We start from the raw sequence: 23,217 nt of genomic DNA, 5'->3' as shown, positions 1-23,217 counted from the left end.
TCACTAAGCTAAGGACCCTGGGTCTAAACACCTCTCTCCGTAGCTGGATCCTGGACTTCCTGATGGGCCGCCCCCAGGTGGTAAGGGGAGGTAGCAACACATCCGCCACGCTGATCCTCAACACAGGGGCCCGTCAGGGGTGCGTGCTCAGTCCCCTCCTGTACTGTTCACTCATGACTGCATGGCCAGGCATGACTCCAACACCATCATCAAGCTTGCCGATGACACAACAGTGGTAGGCCTGATCACCGACAACAATGAGACAGCCTATAGGGAGGAGGTCAGAGACCTCGCAGTGTGGTGCCAGGACAAAAATGTGAGCAAGACAAAATAGATGATTGTGAACTACAGGAAAAGGAGGACCGAGCGCGCGCCCCATTCTCATTGACGGGGCTGTAGTGGAACAGGTTGAGAGCTTCAAGTTCCTTGGTGTCCACATCACCAACAAACTATCTTGACTCTAACACATTAAGACAGTCGTGAAGAGGGTATGACAAAGCCTATTCCCCCTCAGGAGACTGGAAAGATTTGGCATGGGTCCTCAGATCCTCAAAAGGTTCTACAGCTGCACCATCGAGACCATCCTGGTTGCATCACTGCCTGGTATGGCAACTGCTCGGCCTCCGACTTCAAGGCACTACAGAGGGTAGTGCGTACGGCCCAGTACATCACTGGGGCCAAGCTTCCTGCCATCCAGGACCTCTATACCAGGCGGTGTCAGAGGAAAGCCCTAAAAATTGTCAAAGACTCCAGCCACCCTAGTCAAAGACTGTTCTCTCTGCTATCGCACGGCAAGCGGTACCAGAGCGCCAAGTCTAGGTCATAACAGCTTCTACCCCCAAGCCATACGACTCCTGAACAGCTAATCAAAAGGCTACCCAGACCCTTCTTATACGCTGCTGCTACTCTCTGTTTATAGTCTATGCATAGTCACTTTAACTCTACCTACATGTACTGTACATATAACCTTAATTACCTCGACTAACCGGTTCCCCCGCACATTGACTCTGTACCGGTACCCCCTGTATGTAGCCTCGCTTGTTATTTTACTGCTGCTGTTTAATTATTTGTTACTTTTATTTTACATTTTTTACTTATCTATTTTTTACTTAACACTTTTTTTCTTAAAGCAGTGTTGGTGAAAAGCTTGTAAGTAAGCATTTCACTGTAAGGTCTACACCTATGGTATTCGGCGCAAGTGACAAATACAATTTGATTTGATTTGTTCTAGCCAACTGCAATTTTCCCAAGTCCCTGTATGCGGCACCTGACCACACAACTGAACAGTAGTCCAGGTGCGACAAAACCAGGGCCTGTTGTACCTGCCTTGTTGATAGTGTTGTTAAGAATGCAGAGCAGTGCTTTATTATGGACAGACTTCTCCGCACCCTAGCTAATGATGTATCAATATGTTTTCACCATGACAGTTGACCTCAACTTGCTCAATTTCCACATTATTCATTACGATATGTAATTGAGGTTTAAGGTTTAGTGAATGATTTGTCCCAAATACAATGCTTTTAGTTTTGGAAATATTTAGGAATATTTAGGACTAACTTATTCCTTGCTACCAATTCCGAAACTAACTGCAGTTCTTTGTTAAGTGTTGTCATGCTCACTCATTTCACCACGGGCAGCAATGTGTTTCAAGTCACGTCTCCAAACATGTCCCAGTCAATAACTTATTCACACAGCAGTGTCTGGGAAAACAAAGGAGCCAGTGTGTAGTGGCCACCCATATTGACCCCTTGAATGCACAATTAGACCTTAGAAGCAGTGGCAAGGCGTCACTAAGTCCCTAATGGCACCCTATTGCTTATGTTCAAAAGTAGTGAACTAGGTAGAGAATAGGGTGCCATTTGTGACACAGACTTTGTAGGAAAGGCCTCTGACTGAATCAACATCCAAATGGTCTTGTGTCACCGTGGATACAGAGTTAATAGCCAACTGGCAGAGAGCAGTGGAGCTGCCTCTCTCCTCTGAAACCATGGAGCTGACTAGAAAACAAGTAGTGCCCACATTGGCAGGTTTCTTCTATCTGGCATCGGCTTCTATGGTCTGCTGCTGTGTCAGTGTTCATGGTGAAAACACCAAAGTAACTTCAAACCGTTCATTAGAGCACAACGTTCAGATGACCAAAGACAAGTCAGGTATTAGACATTGATGGATTCCTTTTTGGCCCACGGATGGTTTTATTTTGAGGCAGGGAACTTCAATCAACATGGTTAGTGTGGTGTGGGAGGGAGGTAGATAGGGTGTGGTTGTCCACACATGTTGGATATCCACACATGCTTTATGAGAAACACACACACAAAGCTGAAATGCTTAGCACAGCCCTATGCCTTGTACTGCCATACAGTATTTCATGGTGTCATGGTGTAAGAAATCCATTGGCAATTTTTTTGGAGGGGATGCATGCAAGCAAAGCCACTACATAACACTAAACAATACATTAATTGTACTATGACGGTGACAAACGGTGCACACAAACTGTTAGGGCCTACATAAAGCTGTCCCAACAGCATTCCCAACACCTTACCACTGCTACACCTGGCTATCAGCGGAGCCTTGTCTGGCAGCAAAACAGTTCCTTCAGCCTCATTCACTGCCTTCAAAAAAAGAACAAAGCTGATATGGCTTTGCTTAAACAAATGTAGTTTCTACTGACAATTTAGATGCACAAACTATGGCATAAGGGTACGACGAGCGGATGAAAAAAATGGCGGCAAAAGAAATTGCAGCAGTTTTACGGGTGCCCAACCAATTGTGCTATTATGTGTTTTTTTTTCGTTATTTCTAACTTATTTTGTACATGATGTTTCCGCAACCGTATCTTACGGCAAAAAAGAGCTTCTGGATATAAGGACAGCGATCACTCACTTCGGATTAGACAAAAAAAAAAATCTACAACAAGCAGGAAGCACAAGACATTCTCCAAACACCCGACAGGGCCGACATCCCCGTTATATGCAAGAGGAAGAGGCGCAGGTACAGAGGACACAGAGCCGGATGCCTCGTGAGGACCCGTAGAAGGCGAGTGGAAAAGCTGCCATTACCGTCAATTTTACTCGCCAACGTGCAATCATTGGACAATAAATTATTTCTAACCTACCAAAGGATTCTAACTCTGTTTACCCTTAGCTCTATATCTGACCAATTTTTACCACAATACCAAAGATCTTTCTTCTGTACTTGAAATTCCAAATACTGTACCACTTGGCAGTTGTTATGGACATATTGTTGTTTTATTCCTTTTGCTCATTTTCTGAATAACTGTAAGATGTAAATATTGTGTTGTTCCTGGAAGCTGTTGCCGTAGTGATAACCAAAAGATACCTGTGTTGTCGGAGTGCCAAGTCTAGGACAAAAAGGCTTCTCAACAGCTTTACCCACAAGCCACAAGACTCCTGAACAGGTAATCAAATGGCTACCCAGACTATTTGCATTGTGTGCCCCCCAACCCCTCTTTTACGCTGCTGCTGCTCTCTATTTATCATATATGCATAGGCACTATACATTCATGTACATACTACCTCAATTGGCCCGACCAACCAGTGCTCCGACACATTGGCTAACCAGGCTATCTGCATTGTGTCCCGCCACCCACCACCCGCCCACCCCTCTTTTACGCTACTGCTACTGTTCATCATATATGCATTGTCACTTTAACCATATCTACATGCACATACTACCTCAATCAGCCTGACTAACCTGTGTCTGTATGTAGCCTCGCTACTTTTATAGCCTCACTACTGTATATAGGCTCACTACTGTTATTTTTCACTGTCTTTTTACTGTTGTTTTTATTTCTTTACTTACCTATTGTTAACCTAATACCTTTTTTGCACTTTTTTGCACTAATTTCACTGTAAGGTCTACTACACCTGTTGTATTCAGCGCACGTGACAAATAAACTTTGATTTGAAAAGTGGCAATCCGTAATTTCGATTAAGACATTTGAAATGTACAGCAACAGAAGTCAGAACATGGGCCGTTCTTAGTGTTCTCCCTGTACATCAAGTCAGAACCGTAGGATAAATTAAGGGGGCATATAAGCAGACAATGAAAGCTCTTACAATATTCAATGATTACTTTTCTTTAAAACAGGTTATAGGCTACATTTGCACCACCAAGTCAGAGCAGTAGGCGAAAATAGACCAAATTATTAGGGTGAGGCACATGGGCTACTAACAGCTTACTACACAACATACACTTAGTATTACTTTCTTAGTTACAGTGGCAAGAAAAAGTATGTGAACCCTTTGGAATACCCGGATTTCTGCATAAACTTAGTCATCAAATTTGATCTGATCTTCATCTAGGTCACAACAATAGACAAACACAGTCTGCTTAAACTAATAACACAAACAATTATACGTTTTCATGTCTTTATTGAACACACTGTAAACATTCACAGTGCTGGGTGGAAAAAGTGTGTGAGCCCTTGGATTAAATAACCGGTTGACCCTTCCTTGGCAGCAATAACCCCAACCAAACGTTTTCTGTAGTTGTGGATCAGACCTGCACAACGGTCAGGAGGAATTTTAGACCATTCCTCTTTCCAAAACTGTTTCAGTTCAGCAATATTATTGGGATGTCTGCTGTGAACTGCTCTCTCTTGAGGTCATGCCACAGCATCTCAATGGTCAGGACTCAGTGGTCAGGACTTCTGGAGTGACTGGGCCACTCCAGAAGGCGTATTTTCTTCTGTTGATGCCATTCTGTTGTTGATTTACTTCTGTGTTTTGGGTCATTGTCCTGTTGCATCACCCAATTTAGCTTCAATTGGTGGACAGATAACCTTACATTCTCCTGCAAAATGTCTTGATTCATTTGGGAATTAATTTTTCTGTCGATGATAGCAAGCTGTTCAGGCCCTGAGGCAGCAAAGCAGCCCCATACCATGATGCTCCCTCCACCATACTTTACAGTTGGGATGAGGTTTGATGTTGGTGTGCTGTGCTGTGCCTTTTTTTCTTCACACATAGCGTTGTGTGTTCCTTCCAAACAACTCAACTGTAGTTTCATCTGTCCACAGAATATTTTGCCAGTAGCACTGTGGAACATCCAGGTGCACTTTTGCAAACTTCAAACGTGCAGCAATGTTTTTTTGGACAGCAGTGGCTTTTTCTGTAGTGTCCTCCCATGAACCTCATTCTTGTTTAGTGTTTTACGAATCGTAGACTCGTCAACAGAGATGTTAGCATGTTCCAGAGATTTCTGTAAGTCTTTAGCTGACACTAGGATTCTTCTTCACATTCTGCGCTGTGCTCTTGCAGTCTTTGCAGGACGGCCCGGATGGTCACTCCTAGGGAGAGTAGCAACAGTGCTGAACTTTCTCTATTTATAGACAAGTTGTCTTACCGTGGACTGGTGAACAACAAGGCTTTCAGAAATACTTTTGTAACTCTTTCCAGCTTTATTCAAGTCAACAATTCCTAATCTTAGGTCTTCTGAGATCTCTTTTGTTCGAGACATGGTTCACATCAGGCAATGCTTCTTGTGAATAGCAAACTCAAATTTTGTGAGTGTTTTTTATAGGACAAGGCAGCACTAACCAACATCGCCAATCTTGTCTCATTGATTGGACTACAGGTATGTTGACTCCTAAGTCATTAGCCTAGTGGTTCACATACTTTTTACAACCTACACTGTGAATGTTTAAATTCTGTATTCAATGTAGACAGATAAATACAATCATTTGTATGTTATTAGTTTAAGCACACCATTGTTGTGAAGTTGCAGAAATCCGTGTAATTCCAAAGGGTTCACATACTTTTTCTTGCCACTGTACATATCTCCCTGGCATATTACATAATTCATGCAGCAGCATACAAGACATTTTTGGACTCACCTTGTTGTGCTGTGCTCACTTGAACAGGAAGGTGGCGCAGTGCTCCTTCAAGGGCAATTTTTTAAATCAAAGTTTGTCATCAAAGTCAGGCATTCTCTAGATTGATGGTGCTTTCAAGGCAACTGGGAACAACAGTTTGAATCATGATGACGTCAGTGATCTTCAGGTCATAGCTCTAGAAAGAGGACTGACTTACAATTCCGAGTTGGATGACTGTTCAAAACATTTTTTTTCCTGAGTTTTTTCCTGGGTTCCCAGCTATCTTGAACTCACTGAAGTCAGATTTCTCAGTTCTGAGTTAACAGTTGTTTTGAGCGCGTCAGAAATCATGCTGGATTGACAGCATGGCTAATGTTGAATGTTTATAATTTTAAGCTTGGAAAAGAGAACCTTAAACCAAGAATTGGGACCACACACCTCACTCCACTGAATAGCAGGCTCGTGATGGATTTGTAATCCTTGCAGTTAAGTCACTGATTCCTTCCAAACCACTCATTGTTGAATTTCCAACTTGTGTAATGTTCATGTCCAATGGATGTTGAGCACCGATACGTTTTATCTATAATTTCTCTTCATATGACAAGGATTAAAACGGATTTACCAGTAGATTGTCGACTTGATTCATGATGATGACTGCTAGCTAAGATTTTGAAAGTATGATGTCGACATGATCAGTCCAATCAAAGCTACCGTAGTTACAGTATAACGTGATTTGACATCATACTATCGGTGGCCAATGACCTTGAGCCTTCTTGGATGGGCACTTCTAATGTAATTCTATAGCAGTCCCCATGAGTGACAGAACGCTGAGCCAATCACAGCGCAACTAGAGAACATTACCGACCCCTACGCTCCATATTTTCCGCTGGCTGCCCCACCACCACAGAAAGCTCTGAGCTAGGCTGAAACACCTGCATTTTGGAGCTGCCTTACTCAAGAAAGCAAAAAAACAGACCATGAGGCTTTATTAACTCAATGATAATTATTATTATTTCTACATTGTTTGCAAACTGATATGTAACACGTATTAATGCCAAAATAACATGCAAAAGAGGTAACCCCCCCAAAAAAAATATACATACATGTACAGTACCAGTCAAAGGTTTGAACACACCTACTCATTCAAGGGTTTTTCTTTATTCTTACTATTTTCTACATTGTAGAATAATAGTGAAGACATCAAAACTAAGAAACAACACATATGGAATCATGTAGTAACTAAAAAAGTGTTCAATCGAAATATATTCTGGATTCTTCAAAATAGCCACCCTTTGACTTAATAACATCTTTGCATACTCTTGACATTCTCTCAACCAGCTTCACGAGGAATGCTTTTCCTACAGTCTTGAAAGAGTTCCCACATATGCTGAGCCCCTTTTGGCTGCTTTTTCTTCACTCTGCGGTCCAACTCATCCCAAACCATCTCAAATGATTTGAGGTCAGGTGATTGTGGAGGCCAGGTCATCCAATGCAGCACGCCATCACTCTCCTTCTCGGTCAAATAGCCTGGAGGAGTGTTTTGGGTCATTGTCCTGTTGAAAAACAAATTATAGTCCCACTAAGCGCAAACCAGATGGGATGGCGAATCGCTGCATAATGCTGTGGTAGCCATGCTGGTTAAGTGTACCTTGAATTCTAAATAAATCACAGACAGTGTCACCAGCAAAGCACACCCACACCATCACAACCTCCTCCTCCATGCTTCACAGTGGGAACCACACATGCAGATATCATCCGTTCACTTACTCTGTGACTCACAAAGACATGGCGGTTGGAATCAAAAATCAAAAATGTGGATTCATCAGACCAAACGACAGATTTCCACCGGTCTAATGTCCATTGCTTGTGTTTCTTGGCCCAAGCAAGTCTCTTCTTATTATTGGTGTCCTTTGGTAGTGGTTTCTTTGCAGTAATTCAACCATGAATGCCTGATTCACGCAGTCTCCTCTGAACAGTTGATGTTGAGATGTGTCTGTTACTTGAACTCTGTGAAGCATTTATTTGGGCTGAAATTTATGTGGCTGGTAACTGTAATGAACTTATTCTCTGTAGCAGAGGTAACTCTGGGTCTTCCTTTCCTCTGGCGGTCCTCATGAGAGCCAATTTCATCATAGCGCTTGATGGTTTTTGCGAATGCACCTGAAGAAACTTTCAAAGTTATTGACGTTTTCTGCATTGACTGACCTTCATGTCTTAAAGTAATGATGGACTGTCGTTTCTCTTTACTTGTGAGCTGTTCTTGCCATAATATGGACTTGGTCTTTTACCAAATAGGACTATCTTCTGTATACCATCCCCACCTTGTCACAACACAACTGATTTGCTCAAACACATTAAGAAGGAAATAAATTCCACTATTTAACTTTTAACAAGGCACACCTGTTAATTGAAATGTATTCCAGGTGACTACCTAATGAAGCTGGTTGAGAGAATGCCAAGAATGTGCAAAGCTGTCATCAAGGCAAAGGGTGGCTAATTTGAAGAATCTAAAATATTTTCACGCCCTGACCTTAGATAGCCTTTTTTATTCTCTATTTGGTTCGGTCAGGGTGTGACTTGGTGGGCAAATCTATGTTTCTATTTCTTTGTTGGCCTAGTATGGTTCCCAATCAGAGGCAGCTGTTTATCATTGTCTCTGATTGGGGATCATACTTAGGCAGCCCTTTTCCCACCATCAGTTGTGGGATCTTGATTTTGTATTGTTACTGTGTAGCCTGCAGAACGGTACATTCTTTATATTTTGTTGTTTTTTGGTGTTCATCAAATAAAGTAAGATGTATGCTTACCACGCTGCACCTTGGTCTAATTCTTCTCTAAATGATCGTAACAAATCTAAAATATATTTTGATTTGTTTAACACTTTTTTGGTTACGACATGATTCATAGTTGATGTCTTCACTAATTATTCTACAATGTAGAAAATAATCCCCACAAAAAAATAACTTGAATGAGTAGGTGTCCAATCGTTTGACTGGTACTTTTGCTCTGCCCTACCTGCCCTGAACGACGGGTCGCCAATGAATGAATCCCCCAGAAACTCTTGATCTATAATCCCTGTTCTGCTGTTTACTATGCATTGTATGATTGCAACATGGACACAAAACATTTCCATGTCTTCCAACCATGATACAGTATGTCAATATGTGAAAGCATTCTGTTCACTGCTTAGAGCCTTAGACCAGGCATCCCCTTAAAGCAGTTATGTGGTATATGGGTTTGGCTGCAGCAGCAGCTGCTCTGGACTGTGAGTTCTACCACTGTTTACAGAATTACAGCTCTCCTCTCATGACTGCAGGAGCAGACCCCAGAGTCAGACCATATTGCTTGGTTGTCTGCCAGACAGGCCCAGACGATGCAGGCTCACTGTGGGGAGATAGATTGATGGGAGAGACCGTCTTTTTTATGTACAACACGCACAATTTATTTTTAGATGTCCCCCCCACATCAAGACCCAAGGAAAACGTCCCCCCCCCCTTGAAAATAGGATGTGTGATCCCTGCTGTGATCCCTGCTGCCAGAGATGTCTGACTCAGCACAGTTGAAGTGGGGGGCTTTTCATAATGTGCTCCATGAAAGAGAAGAGAAATGTATTCTGAATTCATCTAAATACTTGTGTGTAGAGCTGAGTAGCAGCTGTCTTTAGTGCAGATAGCACTGTGTGATGACTAGATATTACTTTTTACATACTTGAAGATTCCCCCTTGGAGAGTCATCTCGACAAGCAAATTGTAGCCTAGCTAACACAATGCTTGACCATCCAAATGGGGAAAAATAGGCATGCCCTGATGTTGTTTTCATTTCATTGCACAGGACAAAATGACAGAGATGAATGAAATGTATTTATGAACCATATCTTTAAAGGGGCAATCTGCCGTTGCTACATACATTTTTGGACTTATAAATGAATGATACACCATTGATTCTTGAAGAATGTAACTTATAAATGCTGCGTGATCTTAGTTCAACTATAACATTCCATCAGAACCCAAAGCGTGTGTTACTTCAATGTTTGTAAACATTGTAAATGTAAACAAACACTGTATAGCCTCAAAACATGGTTCTGATGATAATGTTGATATCATGGATGGTCAGTCCTTGCATCCACAACGTCTATGAATTTGAGAGTGGTTACATTTCTCCAGGCCCATCCCTCAGCTTTTTTACCAAAACAGAGGCAGGGTTCCTACTTTGTCATTGTTTCAATAGAAGCATAGCGGAATGTCTTTACCACTGTAAGCAGCAAGGCTACACAAACATCATTGGGAGAAGATGGGGTTGGAGGGGGGTGATGGTATAAGTAGCATATTATCATGTCTCTCAGCGATGCCCTTCCTGGGCAGGAAGTTGATTCGTAGCAGATATGAACATATGGCACCAGGATCATTGGCGTACCACACACCACTACAGCCCCCACAAGGAGGAGGGGACGACGGGCTCTGGGGGCCCCAACCCCAAAAATAAATAACGTCTATTAGCTGTAAAACTGTAACAATTTCTCTCAGCACCATGGCAATATATCTAGAATTGCAGGAAATTAGTTTAATAATTCCAAATTCTCTCAGCCTCATTAAAACAGCAACATTTTCACTCAGTCTTCTGGCAAATGTGTAGAACTAGCTGTTCACCCCCCCCCCCCCCCCCCCCCAAAAAAAAAAAAACATGGAGAAAAAAAAGCCCTTGCTCTGACCTTGAGGGCGCCCCACGAAACTGTGGTACGCCAAATTATTAAAGAAGTAAAGGAAAAAAGATCTAGAGCTATTAGAACCGCCAGTGTATGGAACACCTGCAGTAACAGCTGGAGCTGGGCTAGGTGCTCCTCAAGGGTCTGTATTGGGTTCCATGCCAGGAGTGTGGAGCCGTAAGCACCTTAAGGACATCAATCAATAGAGACTGTCTGTGTTTGGATCCCAGCAGCATGTCTGGATCCCTGCCTCTATTCTCTGGTTCTAGTTCTATTCATCCAGCCACCTCGTTATTACCCCTCAGAGGATCATGGCATCCTCTCAACTGGAGTGCCATGATTTGTGCATCTTCACAGTAACAACTCATTGTTTCAACACACTTTCTCTCTCGCTCAGTGTTCAAACTTTCAGCCTCCTAGGGCTGCAAGTCTCATTTTGCCATTAGCTGGTAATGAGTTAATGCTTTCTAACAACATAATATACAGACTTGGTTTAACTCATGCTGTCTTTAGGAAACCTCAGCACATCTGCGGATGGCTTGGCTATTATGTCATATTAACTCAGCTATAATTACACCACCCATGTCATTTCAGAGAGTAGCACACTGGATGAGAAGTATCGAGGGTTTTTGGTGTTCTGGATGTACGTCCAGGAGGTTCTTTTCTTTTCATGATCTTCATATCGTGGTCAGTGTTTTAGTGGCTGACAAAAGGGGAAGAGAAAGCAAAACGCAAGTCATACAAGAACGAATAATGATGTGTGCAAAATCATATGGAAGCTGTTTACATTCCACATAAAAAGACTATGATCATTCTTACCAGTAGTGTGCAGAAGAAAATATGTTTGGAAATCTCATGAATATACATTTTTAGCATGGTAAATTAGATTTACTCTTCAAGTACGCCTGATAAGTTAGAATTTGTCCAATTATTTGATGCTTGGAGGAACAACGTCACCTGGGTCTAAATGACAAAGGCAGACATTCTCTTTGTCTTTCCTCTCTCTTCAAGATCAAAAGGCACTCCCTGCTGTATTTAGTCCAGACTTGACCCCACAGATGATTGTATCATGGCTATCTAATAGATGCCATTTAGGAGACGCTTTTATCCAAAACAACTTACAGTCATGCATGCATACATTTTACGTATGGGTGGCCCCAGCTGGAATTGAACCCACAACCCTTGGAGTTGCAAGTGCTATGCTCTACCGACTGAGCCACACAGGACCATCTTATGAAGTTGAGGCCAAGTTGTTAAGGAAAAGGAAGCCTTGTCTCTTTCTCACAGTGGCAGAGGGGCACTCCCACGACTGACCTGTTTGTCTCACTGCCCGCTGGTGTGGCACTTTTCATGTGGTTGCTATGGACACTACTAAAACATGTTGCCAGCTGCTCTAAGAGAGAAAGGGAGAGGGAAAGAGAGAGAGGAGGGGTAGGGACAGAGTGTATCAATGTGAAAGAAACAGAAAGAGGGAGGAGAAGCAAGGAAGGAGAGCGAGCAAGAGAGCAGCTCCTGTGAGCAGCTCCTATTGTTCCTTAGAGGGGATCTCCGGCGTTACAGCCTACTCCGGCCTGATGTTTGGGACAGCTGAGCTGGTCTTTCCTGTTTCCTGTCTGCATCAGTCACTTATCCTCAGACACTCGGCTGGAATTTAGGGAAAACATCCGATAACAATAATGACCAAAAAACACCAAAGGAAAGTCTGCCCTGATAGCTGTGTTTTTGTTTTTCAGAGGTTAGTAGAAGTATGTATGCTACACTTTAATGTGCATGTTCAACCAGGGAATCAGGTTGCACAGTCACCGATAATGTACAACTTTGATATCAAATTATTACATTGCTCTAATTACAGTGAAATATATATATATATTTATACATATATATATGTTTATATTTATATACATATACATATACAAATATATACATATACAAATGTATATATGAACACCTTTTTGGTTACTACATGATTCCATATGTGTTGTTTCTTAGTTTTGATGTCTTCACTATTATTCTACAATGTAGAAAATAGCAAAAATAAAGAAAAACCCTTCAATGAGTCATGTGATGAGATGTGTCACCTTTTGACTGCGAGAGAGAGAGAGAGAGAGAGAGAGAGAGAGAGAGAGAAGCAGTCAAAAGGTGACATCTACTCATTTAAGGTATTTTCTTTATTTGTACTATTTTCTACATTGTAGAATAATAGTGAAGACATCAAAACTATGAAACAACACATATGGAATCATGTAGTAACCAAAAAAGGTGTTAAACCAAAATATATTTTAGATTTTAGATTATTCAAAGTAGCCACCCTTTGCCTTAATGACAGCTATGTGTGCCTTGAATTCTAAATAAATCACAGACAGTGTCACCAGCAAAGCACCCCCATACCATCACACCTCCTCCTCCTGCTTCACTGTGGGAACCACACATGCAGAGATCATCCGTTCACCTACTCTGCGACTCACAAAGACACAGCGTTTGGAACCAAATATCTCATCAGACCAAAGGACAGATTTCCACCGGTCTAATGTCCATTGCTCGTGTTTCTTGGCCCAAGCAAATCTCTTCTTTTTGGTGTTCTTTAGTAGTGGTTTCTTTGCAGCATTTCGACCATGAAGGCCTGATTCACACAGTCTCTTCTGAACAGTTGATGTTGAGACGTGTCTGTTACTTGAACTCTGTGAAGCATTTACTTGGGCTGCAATTTCTGAGGCTGGTAACTGTAATTACCTCTGCTGCAGAGGATAAGTTAACTCTGGGTCTTCCTTTCCTGTGGCTGTCCTCATCATAGCGCTTGATGGTTTTTGCGACTGCACTTGAAGAAACGTTCAAAGTTCTTGAAATGTTCCGTATTGACTGACCTTCATATCTTAAAGTAATGATGGACTGTCGTTTCTCTATGCTTATTTGAGCTGTTCTTGCCATAATATGGACTTGGTCTTTTCCCAAATAGGACTGTCTTCTGTATACCACCCCCACCTTGTCACAACACAACTGATTGTCTCAAACGCATTAAGGAAAGAAATTCCACAAATTAACTTTTAACAAGGCACACCTGTTAATTGAAATGCATTCCAGGTGACTACCTCATGAAGCTGGCTGCACTCTTTCCTCTGGTCTAATTTTTTTTTTTATCCCAATGCCCCAGGGCAGTGATTGGCAGTGACACTGTCCTGTGTAGGGTGCTGTCTTTCGGATGGGACGTTAAACGGGTGTCCTAACTCTCTGGGGTCATGAAAGATCCCATGGCAATTATCGTAAGAGTAGGGGTGTTAACCCCGGTGTCCTGGCTAAAATCCCAATCTGGCCCTCAAACCATCACGGTCACCTAACAATCCCCAGTTTACAATTGGCTCCCTCCTCTCCCCTGTAACTATTCCCCAGGTCGTTGCTGCAAATGAGAACGTGTTCTCAGTCATTTTTAAAAAGAAAAATCCTTGAATGAGTAGGTGTGACCAAACGTTTGATTGATGCTGTATATGTGAATATTTTGGATATCCTGTATGTTTGAGGGATCTTGGATGATGTTTTACTTTATCTAAGCAGTCAAATCACAGATTGGAAATGGAGTGGAATTAATTATTAGAATGGGATTTTTGGGGCGAAAGGTACTCCAAAGGAGAGGTTGTGTCTGGTGTCATCCCATTTGACTAATTTCCTCGTCTTTTAGCCATGTTTGGTGGGGCTGACATGTTTATCAAACCTAAAGCCATCTGTTTGGTTTTCATATCCAGTTTTATGTACACAACTCTAAGAAGGTAGAGATTTAGTGTATTGCATCGGTCTATAACCACATATCTCAAAGATGGATCTCAGCCACTATCAGACCTTGGCTGCTCACACTGGATGTAAACAAACTCCTAAGGATAGATTCCCTCTGTGTCATATTAACTACAGGGCAATGGATGCTCAATGTGCCCTCAACAATAACAAAATACCATGTGCATTCGTGCTTTTTCCACTGATGGACAGCCTTTCTTTATATTCTTATTCAAAAGTAATGTAGTTTCCTTTCCCAAGAGTTGGGGGGAGGTCAAGGTCACTCTTTATTCTCAATCTCATTCTCACGAGTCTAAGAGCACAGCTCCTCCCAACAAGAACTAGCTAAACATTTGGATGATCGTTATGGCTTTCTTTCCCAGAATCCTCCCAAACAAAACTGCTTTCAACTTTCAGGGCACAAATCTCTGTAATACAGGGGGTTGAATAAACAAAACCAAACAAGACACACAAGATGGGGCATGATGCTCCTCTAGCCTTGCTATTCTTGCGTTCTCACATTGCACAATAATGCAATCTAAACTTAAGTCTTATTTGCAAATGGTGCAAGGATCAAACTTCTCAAGTGTTGTCGTAGTGACAGGCATATCGGAATAGAATTTGGTTGCATCTCAGAAATGTCCGCTGATACTGAACATAGAAAGAGTTTCTTTATAACCTCTATCATTCAATATATTTTTCCATATATTCAATATATTTTTCCATCTTTCAAGTTCAGCTGCATCTTTCAAGCTGCAATGTTCCAAAGGTGGATAGGGAATAACTGACATGCCCATTTTTAGTACCCTAGTATGTAGAGTGCTTAAACCCAGGTTTTACAGGCACCCATCCAATAAGATACTACAAATCACAGCTGTCAGAAACAACAGGTTGGTACCGTATGGAAGGGGAGGACAGGAATGCACTGAAGAAAGGCGAGATGGAATGAGTGAGTGAACGATTGAGTGAGGCCTGGTTTTAGAAACTAATTGGAACCAAGCCCAAATGACAGTGGGCTCCATAAGTACAATGGGGTGACAGGCATCCTCCACATCAAGTGAATGAGCTGCATTCCTATCTGATCCTGTTGATGAATTACACCATGGGAACGTGCATGTGGAGGGAGAGGAACCACACAGCCAATGCTTTCCAGATACAGCACGTTTATCTTCCTCTGAGCTTTAAAAGTAAAGATGGATTTGTTTAGACCTTAGAAGTTAGAACTCTCAAGCTGAATGGATCTAAGGCCAATACGACCTGATTCAGTGACAATTAGATTTTATATATATATATATGCCTCACAGAAGCCCGGCGTTTGTCATGTTTTGGGGGGTTTGAAGCTCTCCCAAAAGACCCCTCACATCGTGTTTATTCTGATGGACAGATAGCTGATGCCGAAGCAGGGACATTGGCCACATTACATAAGACAGACGGTTACGGAGACATGAAGTGTTTAGCTTCAGCATAGCTCAGTGTTTACAGCAGAACCGAAATTAGTTTAAATACTGGAGCTCACAAGTCTTTCCATGGAGTTTCCAAGTACTCTCTTTGCGTCTCTCTCTCGCTCGCTCTCCCTCTGTTATGTCGAGTAACTTCAGTACTACATATGGTATTTGTGCCTCTGGTATCTACTGTATTATTACACTACACTCCATTTTAATGTACAGTGACCTGAATTATTGGCAACCTATATGAACAAAAAAGGATGTTACACTCAACATATGAATCTAACTTCTAACATCAACAAATAATTTTATTATCAATTATTGGCACTCCTAGACATTCCTATGACTAAAATCTTATTGATGTGTATTCCGATTAAGATTAAAAAATACAAAGTTCATCTGAGTCTTTGGGAACTCGTAAGTGGTCATCCATGGCTTCCTGTTTCACTGAAGTATAAATATGAGGTGACACCAGGCTAAACTCAGTCATCCATCAACATAGGAGAGGCCAGAGAACACACAAAAGAAATGAGACAAAAGGTTGTTGACCTTCACAAATCAGGTAATGGCTATAAAAAACGAGCTAGCTACACCCCTGAAAATACCCATCACTATTAGGGTAATAATTAAGAAATGTAAAACTGGAGCTCTGATGAACCTGCCTGAAAGAGGACGCAACGGTATTTTGCCCCCACGCAGTCAGGAGGGTTCAAGTGGCAAAAAAAAAAAATCTCCAATGATCACAGTTGGAGAATTGCATAAGTTGGTTACATCTTGGGGTCAGAAAGTATCCAAAACTACAATTAGACGCAACCTCCATGACAAGTTATTTGGAAGGGTTGCTAGATGAAAACCTCTGCTGTCACTAAAACAAACTTTACCACCTGGAATTTGCTAATGTCATTGGAACTTTGATTGGAACCAGGTTATGGTGTTTTTGGCAACAAACACCAGAGGTGGGTTTGGTGTAAAAAGAGCCATGGTCATGCAGAAAATAACCTAATCCCCACTGTGAAGTATGATGGTGGATCTGGGATGTGGGGCTGTTTTACTTCCAATGGCCCTGGGAACCTTGTCAGGATACATGTCATCATGGACTCCCAAGTATCAGGAGATTTTAGGCCAAAATCTGTCTGCCTCTGCCAGGTGGCTAAAACTGGGTCGTCATTAGATCTTCCAGCAGAATACCACCCTGCATACCACTGCTGGCTTGCTTCTGAAGCTAAGCAGGACTGGTCCTGGTCAATTCCTGGATGGGAGACCAGATGCTGCTGGAAGTGGTGTTGGAGGGCCAGTAGGAGGCACTCTTTCCTCTGGTCTAAAAAAATATCCCGATGCCCCAGGGCAGTGACTGGGGACACTGCCCTGTGTAGGGTGCAGTCTTTCGGATGGGACGTTAAACGGGTGTCCTGACTCTCGGAGGTCATTAAAGATCCCATGGCACTTATCGTAAGAGTAGGGCTGTTAACCCTTGTGTCCTGGCTAAATTCCCAATCTGGCCCTCAAACCATCACGGCCACCTAATAATCCCCAGTTTACAAATTGGCTCATTCATCCCCCTCCTCTCCCCTGTAACTATTCCCCAGGTTGTTGCTGCAAATGAGAACGTGTTCTCAGTCAACTTACCTGGTAAAATAACGGATAAATAATAAATAAAATGATCCAAAGCATACCTCCAAATCCACACGAAGATGGTTCACTGACCATAGAATCAAGCTTTTGCAATGGACGTCCCCTGACCTAAACCCCATTAAAAACCTGTGGAATGAGCTGAAGAGGATAGTCCACAAGTGTGGACCTGGGAGTCTGGAGGTTCTGTATGGAGGAATGGACTCAAATCCCTTCCAATGTGTTCTCCCACTTCAAACATTCTAAGAGATGACTCAGAGCTGTTATCTTGGAAAAGAGAAGGTGTGTTCTCCCACCTCATCAAACATTCTAGGAGACGACCCAGAGCGGTTTTCTTGGCAAAAGGGGTGTTCTCCCACTTCAAACATTCTTGGAGACGACCCAGAGTGGCTATCTTGGCAAAGGGAGGGTGCAAAGTACTACATGCAGGGGTGCCAATAAAATACCAATTATTTTATTCAAAAACATTGATGACGATTTTTCTGTGAACAATTTTAACTTAAAAAGGTTGGAGTCATACAGTATGATATTGAGTGTGAGATCAAGCTGCTAGTCCCCAAATGTCAGTTTTTCTTTAATCATATTTACCTAGGATGCCAATAATTCACGAGGGCGCTGTACATGCAAATATATTAATGAAGAGTAAAGCATTCTAACCTAATGGTGAGCGATTTCAGCTGCTGTGAAAGCTCCCCCTTATACTACGTCTGAAGTCTATCATGTTCTCCATGCATGATGAAAGTATGAGAGACGAGCTTCCTAGATGCCATGTTCCTTGCTGCTGCTGTTTGGTGAGTGACTTGTGATTAACGGCATAACATGCCACCAATGTGGAAAATATTACACACGGTCTTTTAAGAGGAGTGTTCAAAGCCTTGGAATCAAGTCACTAACTGTTGGCCATGTTGCTAAACCACATCACTGTGCTATTAACAGACTTAATTAAAACCAACCAATTTCCCTCTTCCCTCCTCGTGCATCTCTCTCCCTCTGTCTTACTCCCTCCCGCTCTCTGCACCCATTGTGGTTTTTGAACGCGTCAATACGGCATGAAGACATATTTAATGGGGTATGAAGGGCTCCCCCGCCTTATGTTACAGATTATAGTAAACCACTGAATCTCAGCCATACATCTGTATGGTAAACTTGACATTTGTTCTTAAACAACCCTCAAGCTTCTCATGTTCTATCAAGTGACCCAAAATGTCCTGAAACATTTTGAGGGAGGAAAATCAAACATTCACCATACAATAAATGATTACTTTAATGTTGTGCAGGTTTTTGATCCCACCATTTAGAACACTATTCAAAATGGCAGTTGTGTTAAACGTCTAGCACTAAAGTGTGCTTGTGACAAATTAAAAACCATTGAGTACTTGTTCTCACAACCCATAAACACGTAAGAGACAATGTTATGAAAACATGAAACCCGTTTTGTGGCACTGGAATTTCAAACAAATACAGGGTCTCTAGGAAGTGGATGTCTCTGGATCAGTCAACTTCTGTGCATCCCAAATGGCACCAAAGCAGTGCACTATGTAGGGCATAGTGTGTAATTTGGGGGACAAGCCTCAACTCCAAGTTGGAGGTCAAAATACATGCTGTTGGGTAAAGTGCCTTGTCAGGGACAGAACTTCACAAATTGGAACCCCTTGCTATGTTTATGCTGTGTTTCCACAGGCAAGTTAAACTACAATTCTCAAGTTCACATTATATACAGCATGCCTGTGAACAAATAAATAGCTGAATCATGAGTATGATTTGATTTATTTCTCACTTTATTATATCTTAAAAAACAAATAGAAGAAACCAGAGTGAAATGTGTCTACAAAACAATAAGTTAAACACGAGGGGATTCTGTGACTACACACGGTAAGCATTTAAAAAGGACAGACATGTGAAGGCAGTGACTAGTTAAGTTTGTTAGACATGAAACAAATATGTACAATTAGAACTTAAAAACACCAAAATAATTTCACATAATTTACAAACTACTGTCCTAGTTGGCATTCCAGTAGCTAAACGTTAGGGTCATGATGGATATTGAATAACAAGCACTTCAAGATAGTTAAAATACAATTAAAACTGTTTTTTTTTAAAGAATCAAATATTTTACAAATAGCACTTTTCATCCAACTACTGTTTGCCGTCCCTCAGGCTGCATGATTCTGTACAGGTCCACAATCCTCATCCTAATTCATCCTACAATTTCAGGGGAAGAGACTGTTGCAAACATGAATATTTTTATAATTTCCAAAAGCACATAAATGCCCTCCCTGGACATGTAGAAGTCTGATTAATTCAGAGGACTTGGCTGTGATATATATATCAAACAAGAAAACAAAATACACTTTCAAATACCGGCTCTCAGCCAACAAGCACTGTCTGTTTCTACAGAATGTGCCAAAGAACCTAAACAGATGGATTATTCCCGCATGTTCCTAGATTCACAGGCTAGATCCTAGAGTCATTGTTTTCCATGTCCTTGTCTTGGGACTCTACTCCCCACAGCTTTTTAAACACTGCAACAGTGGAGATACAAAAGGCTTTGTCTTGTGGCACTGGAATGTATTTCACCAGCTGTAATAAAGCTGGTGTTCTTTAACTGTAGTAACCATGTGAGAAGCAGTAAAAGTTCAATTCCATTCTCAGTCAGGTGCTTGACCCTAATTCCATTAACTGCATTTTAGTCCGCAGGGTTAAAAATAGAACACCACCCCCAGATGTGAGATGTCGTTCTGTTGAATATTGCTTATGTTTCAACAAGATCTAAAAGTGCTCTTGACAAAGAAAAGCCCTCCATTTTTTTTGTACTCAGCAGGAGTAAAAATGTAAGGTCTGTCAGAAAAAATGAATAGCATGCTGTACATTATGTGTGAAAGAGCTAGAGAGAGACTAGAAACCTCTGGACACCACTCTCCCACTCTAAACTGACATGATCTTTTCCGGCGATAGCTTGGATATGTAGCGCATTGGATTGGAAAACCTTGCTGCCTGCTGGGAGCTGTGGATAAGACTGAGGGGGGGGGGGGGGGGGGGGGGGTCATGTTTAAAGCCTGACCAGCTCAGACCAGTTCAACCTTGGAATTGGGGTAGACTGCAACCACGTCATATCCCTCAGGAGGCTGGACACGGGCCATGGCGTGGGTCTCACAGTACAGGTTCTCCTCAATGAAGAAGTAGCCCCTCTGCTTGAGGTTCAGGCCGCAGTCATCACACATGAAGCACTCTGTGTGGTACAGTTTGTCTCTGGCCTTCACGATGGTGCCCCTATACAGACCATGTTATTAGTCAATCAATCAAATGCATTTCATAAAGCCCTTTTTACATCAGCAGTTGTCAAAGTGCATACGTTAGTAAAATGTTAAAGATAATTTATATAATTATTGAGAAGCAATTAAGAGCTATTTGAATATCATACATTTTCTTAAGTACATCCCTGTTTATTCAAGTTACAAGTATGCCATTCATGGATGTGAGCATTTGCATAACCAATAAGGACTAAATAGCTTCAAAAACAGCCACAACTTTGGTTGAATTTAAACGTCCCCTGTATCCAGCCCTTTATCCTACCAACTACTGCTATAAAAGTAGGTTCATTCTTTAGTGCCCTGCCTAAAACCCAGTGTAAACGCTCTATACAACAGATCCATTGTGCTAAGCCTCCACAACAGTCTTGTTCAAATGACATCACTGTTTATCCATGGTGCTTGAGCAGTGTGGGGATTACCAGCACATCTGGGTTCCTGAGGAGGAGAGGGTGTGGTGCAGAGGTTGAATTATTAAAAAAGTGATATATGAACATCTTATAAGCTTGGACCCGTTGGAGCAGGACTAAACTGTGTCACAAATGGCACCCTATCCCCTATGCAGTCTCTGGTCAAAAGTAGCACACCATAGGCCTAGAGGGAAAAAGGTGCAATTTGGTGACGCACACCTAGTCTACCGTATCGTTGTCATCTTTTCGGTTTTATAATGACTCACACTATGCCGTTGCCACAGCGCGTGCACTGGGGGAGTTTCTGTAGGCCTGGCATGGGGCCCATGGGACCAGGAATGGGGCTGCCCAATTTAGGGACTGGGGATTGAACTGGGGACCTTAGGCTTCTCACTCCAGACCTGTCAGTGGGGGACACACCTGTGGACAAAGAAAACACCTCAGTTAAGACCAGCAGAGTTCCGGGTAATGCATGAGGCTACCGGGTTGAAGGTAATGTACGAGGCTACCGGGGCGAAGGTAATGCACGAGGCTACGGGGTGAAGGTAATGTTCCAGTTAATGTATGAGATTACAGGGTGAAGGTAATTAAGGTAATGTTCCATTTAATGTATGAGGTTACGGGGTGAAGGTAATGTATGAGGCTACAGGGTGAAGGTAATGTTCCAGGTCATGTACTGTATAAGGCTACGTGGTGAAGTTTCACCTAGGACCAGATCTAGGATCAGCTTCCCCTGATCCTAACCTGGACTATTAGTTGGGGAAAATGACAAATTGACCCATGATCAGTCTAGGGGCAACTTCACCCTACACCAGTATGAGCTCAGAAAGCAGTGATCAGCTCTGAGTGAAAAGATGACGAAGAATTAAGGGTGTTCACACTTGGCTCAGGGAGACACCAAGGTCAGCTCCCATCCACCACAGAGACATCACTCCTCAGCCACCACTTCACTCCCTTTGTGCGTTACCCTCAGAGGGCATGGCAGGGGTACAGGCACAGGGCCAGAGCAGCACTCACACTGCTAGCCTCTTCTTCTTTCTTCCCCATCTCTTAATTTGCTCTCTCTATACCTCTCTACCTGTGCCTCCCCCCCTCCTCCACATACCAGGGATGCCAGGACCTGACACACAGCAGGAACACATCAATTAGGAGATGAAATAAGCAGTTGCCTGGCAGAGCAAACATTCCACATTAAGGAGCAGACCATCACACCAGAGTGCTACAATCACACTCCCCCTGAACCACGGAGTGATGAGGTGCCAACATGCCCCATTAACCCAGCATGCCCCTGGCATGGCCTACCCACCATACTGGTGAAGTACCTGGTACTTGACAAAGAAGTTTCCATCACTCCACTAATGCTCTGTGACTATTTGAGGTTTGAGTAATAACAGGGTCTATTTTTGCCGTAATAATTGGTATATTACGCATCTAGTCATCATTACACTCAAATTCTAGTCAGAAGTTCTCATGGGATGCTCACAAGTTCAATCATAGGACTTGTACAGAGCTACTAAGCAGCGCTAGCGTCATTTGACAGATACACTTCATGTCTCAGACAATCGTCTTATTCTGGAGAGCTGCCCCCATGATACTCCCATCCATAAACTCCATAGGAGAGGATGTAACATACAGATGGTAGGATCTTAATTTGATCACTCTTGTTACTGAGAATATTCCTGCACCACAGGAAGTGCAGATGAGCGTTAACAGTATAGCACTTTACATAGGTTATTAGCTGGCCAAAAGTAGGCTAACCACTGATCAAGCAACATTATGGACTAAAGGATTATTTTGCTGTGACAATATAGGTCAAATAAGATGCTGTATCTGTGGGAATGACATCTACTAAGAAGTCTTTATGAATAAAGTTCATAGCTTGTGATCCCCCCCCCCCCCAACTTGTAGATCCGGTGCCTGGAGTTTCCACCTATTTATCTTAGTTATTAGAGCAGCTTTTTAGAACCAGATCATGGCTACCCACAGTGGCTAATGGGAGTAACATTCCTAGATAAACAAACTAAATAAAACATTATGTAACCCAGTCTATATTTCTTATTTTGAACAACCTCAAAAGGGTTACACTCCTACACAGGGTATTGGCAGAGACTTCAGAGTTGACTTGTTTATT

The 23,217-nt window shown here is 42.2% G+C and overlaps 1 protein-coding gene across 1 annotated transcript in view; it reads right to left on the bottom strand.

Moving 5' to 3' along the window:
• Nucleotides 1–19,116: 19,116 nt before the first annotated feature.
• Nucleotides 19,117–23,217, bottom strand: part of LOC110533370 (PDZ and LIM domain protein 4) — a 44,328-nt gene continuing 40,227 nt past the window's right edge. Inside the window, exons 6-7 of the mRNA XM_021617501.2 lie at nt 21,353–21,506; nt 19,117–20,638 (exon numbers count right to left, since the gene is read on the bottom strand). Of these exons, the coding sequence (XP_021473176.2) occupies nt 20,434–20,638; nt 21,353–21,506 (359 nt within the window). The 3' untranslated portion in view covers nt 19,117–20,433. The remainder of the gene's footprint in view (nt 20,639–21,352; nt 21,507–23,217) is intronic.

Source organism: Oncorhynchus mykiss, chromosome 10, assembly GCF_013265735.2.
Source record: "Oncorhynchus mykiss isolate Arlee chromosome 10, USDA_OmykA_1.1, whole genome shotgun sequence".
NCBI classification, from domain to species: domain Eukaryota; kingdom Metazoa; phylum Chordata; class Actinopteri; order Salmoniformes; family Salmonidae; genus Oncorhynchus; species Oncorhynchus mykiss.
Note: the sequence above shows the minus strand (reverse complement) of the source record. Positions and strands in the feature narration are given on the sequence as shown.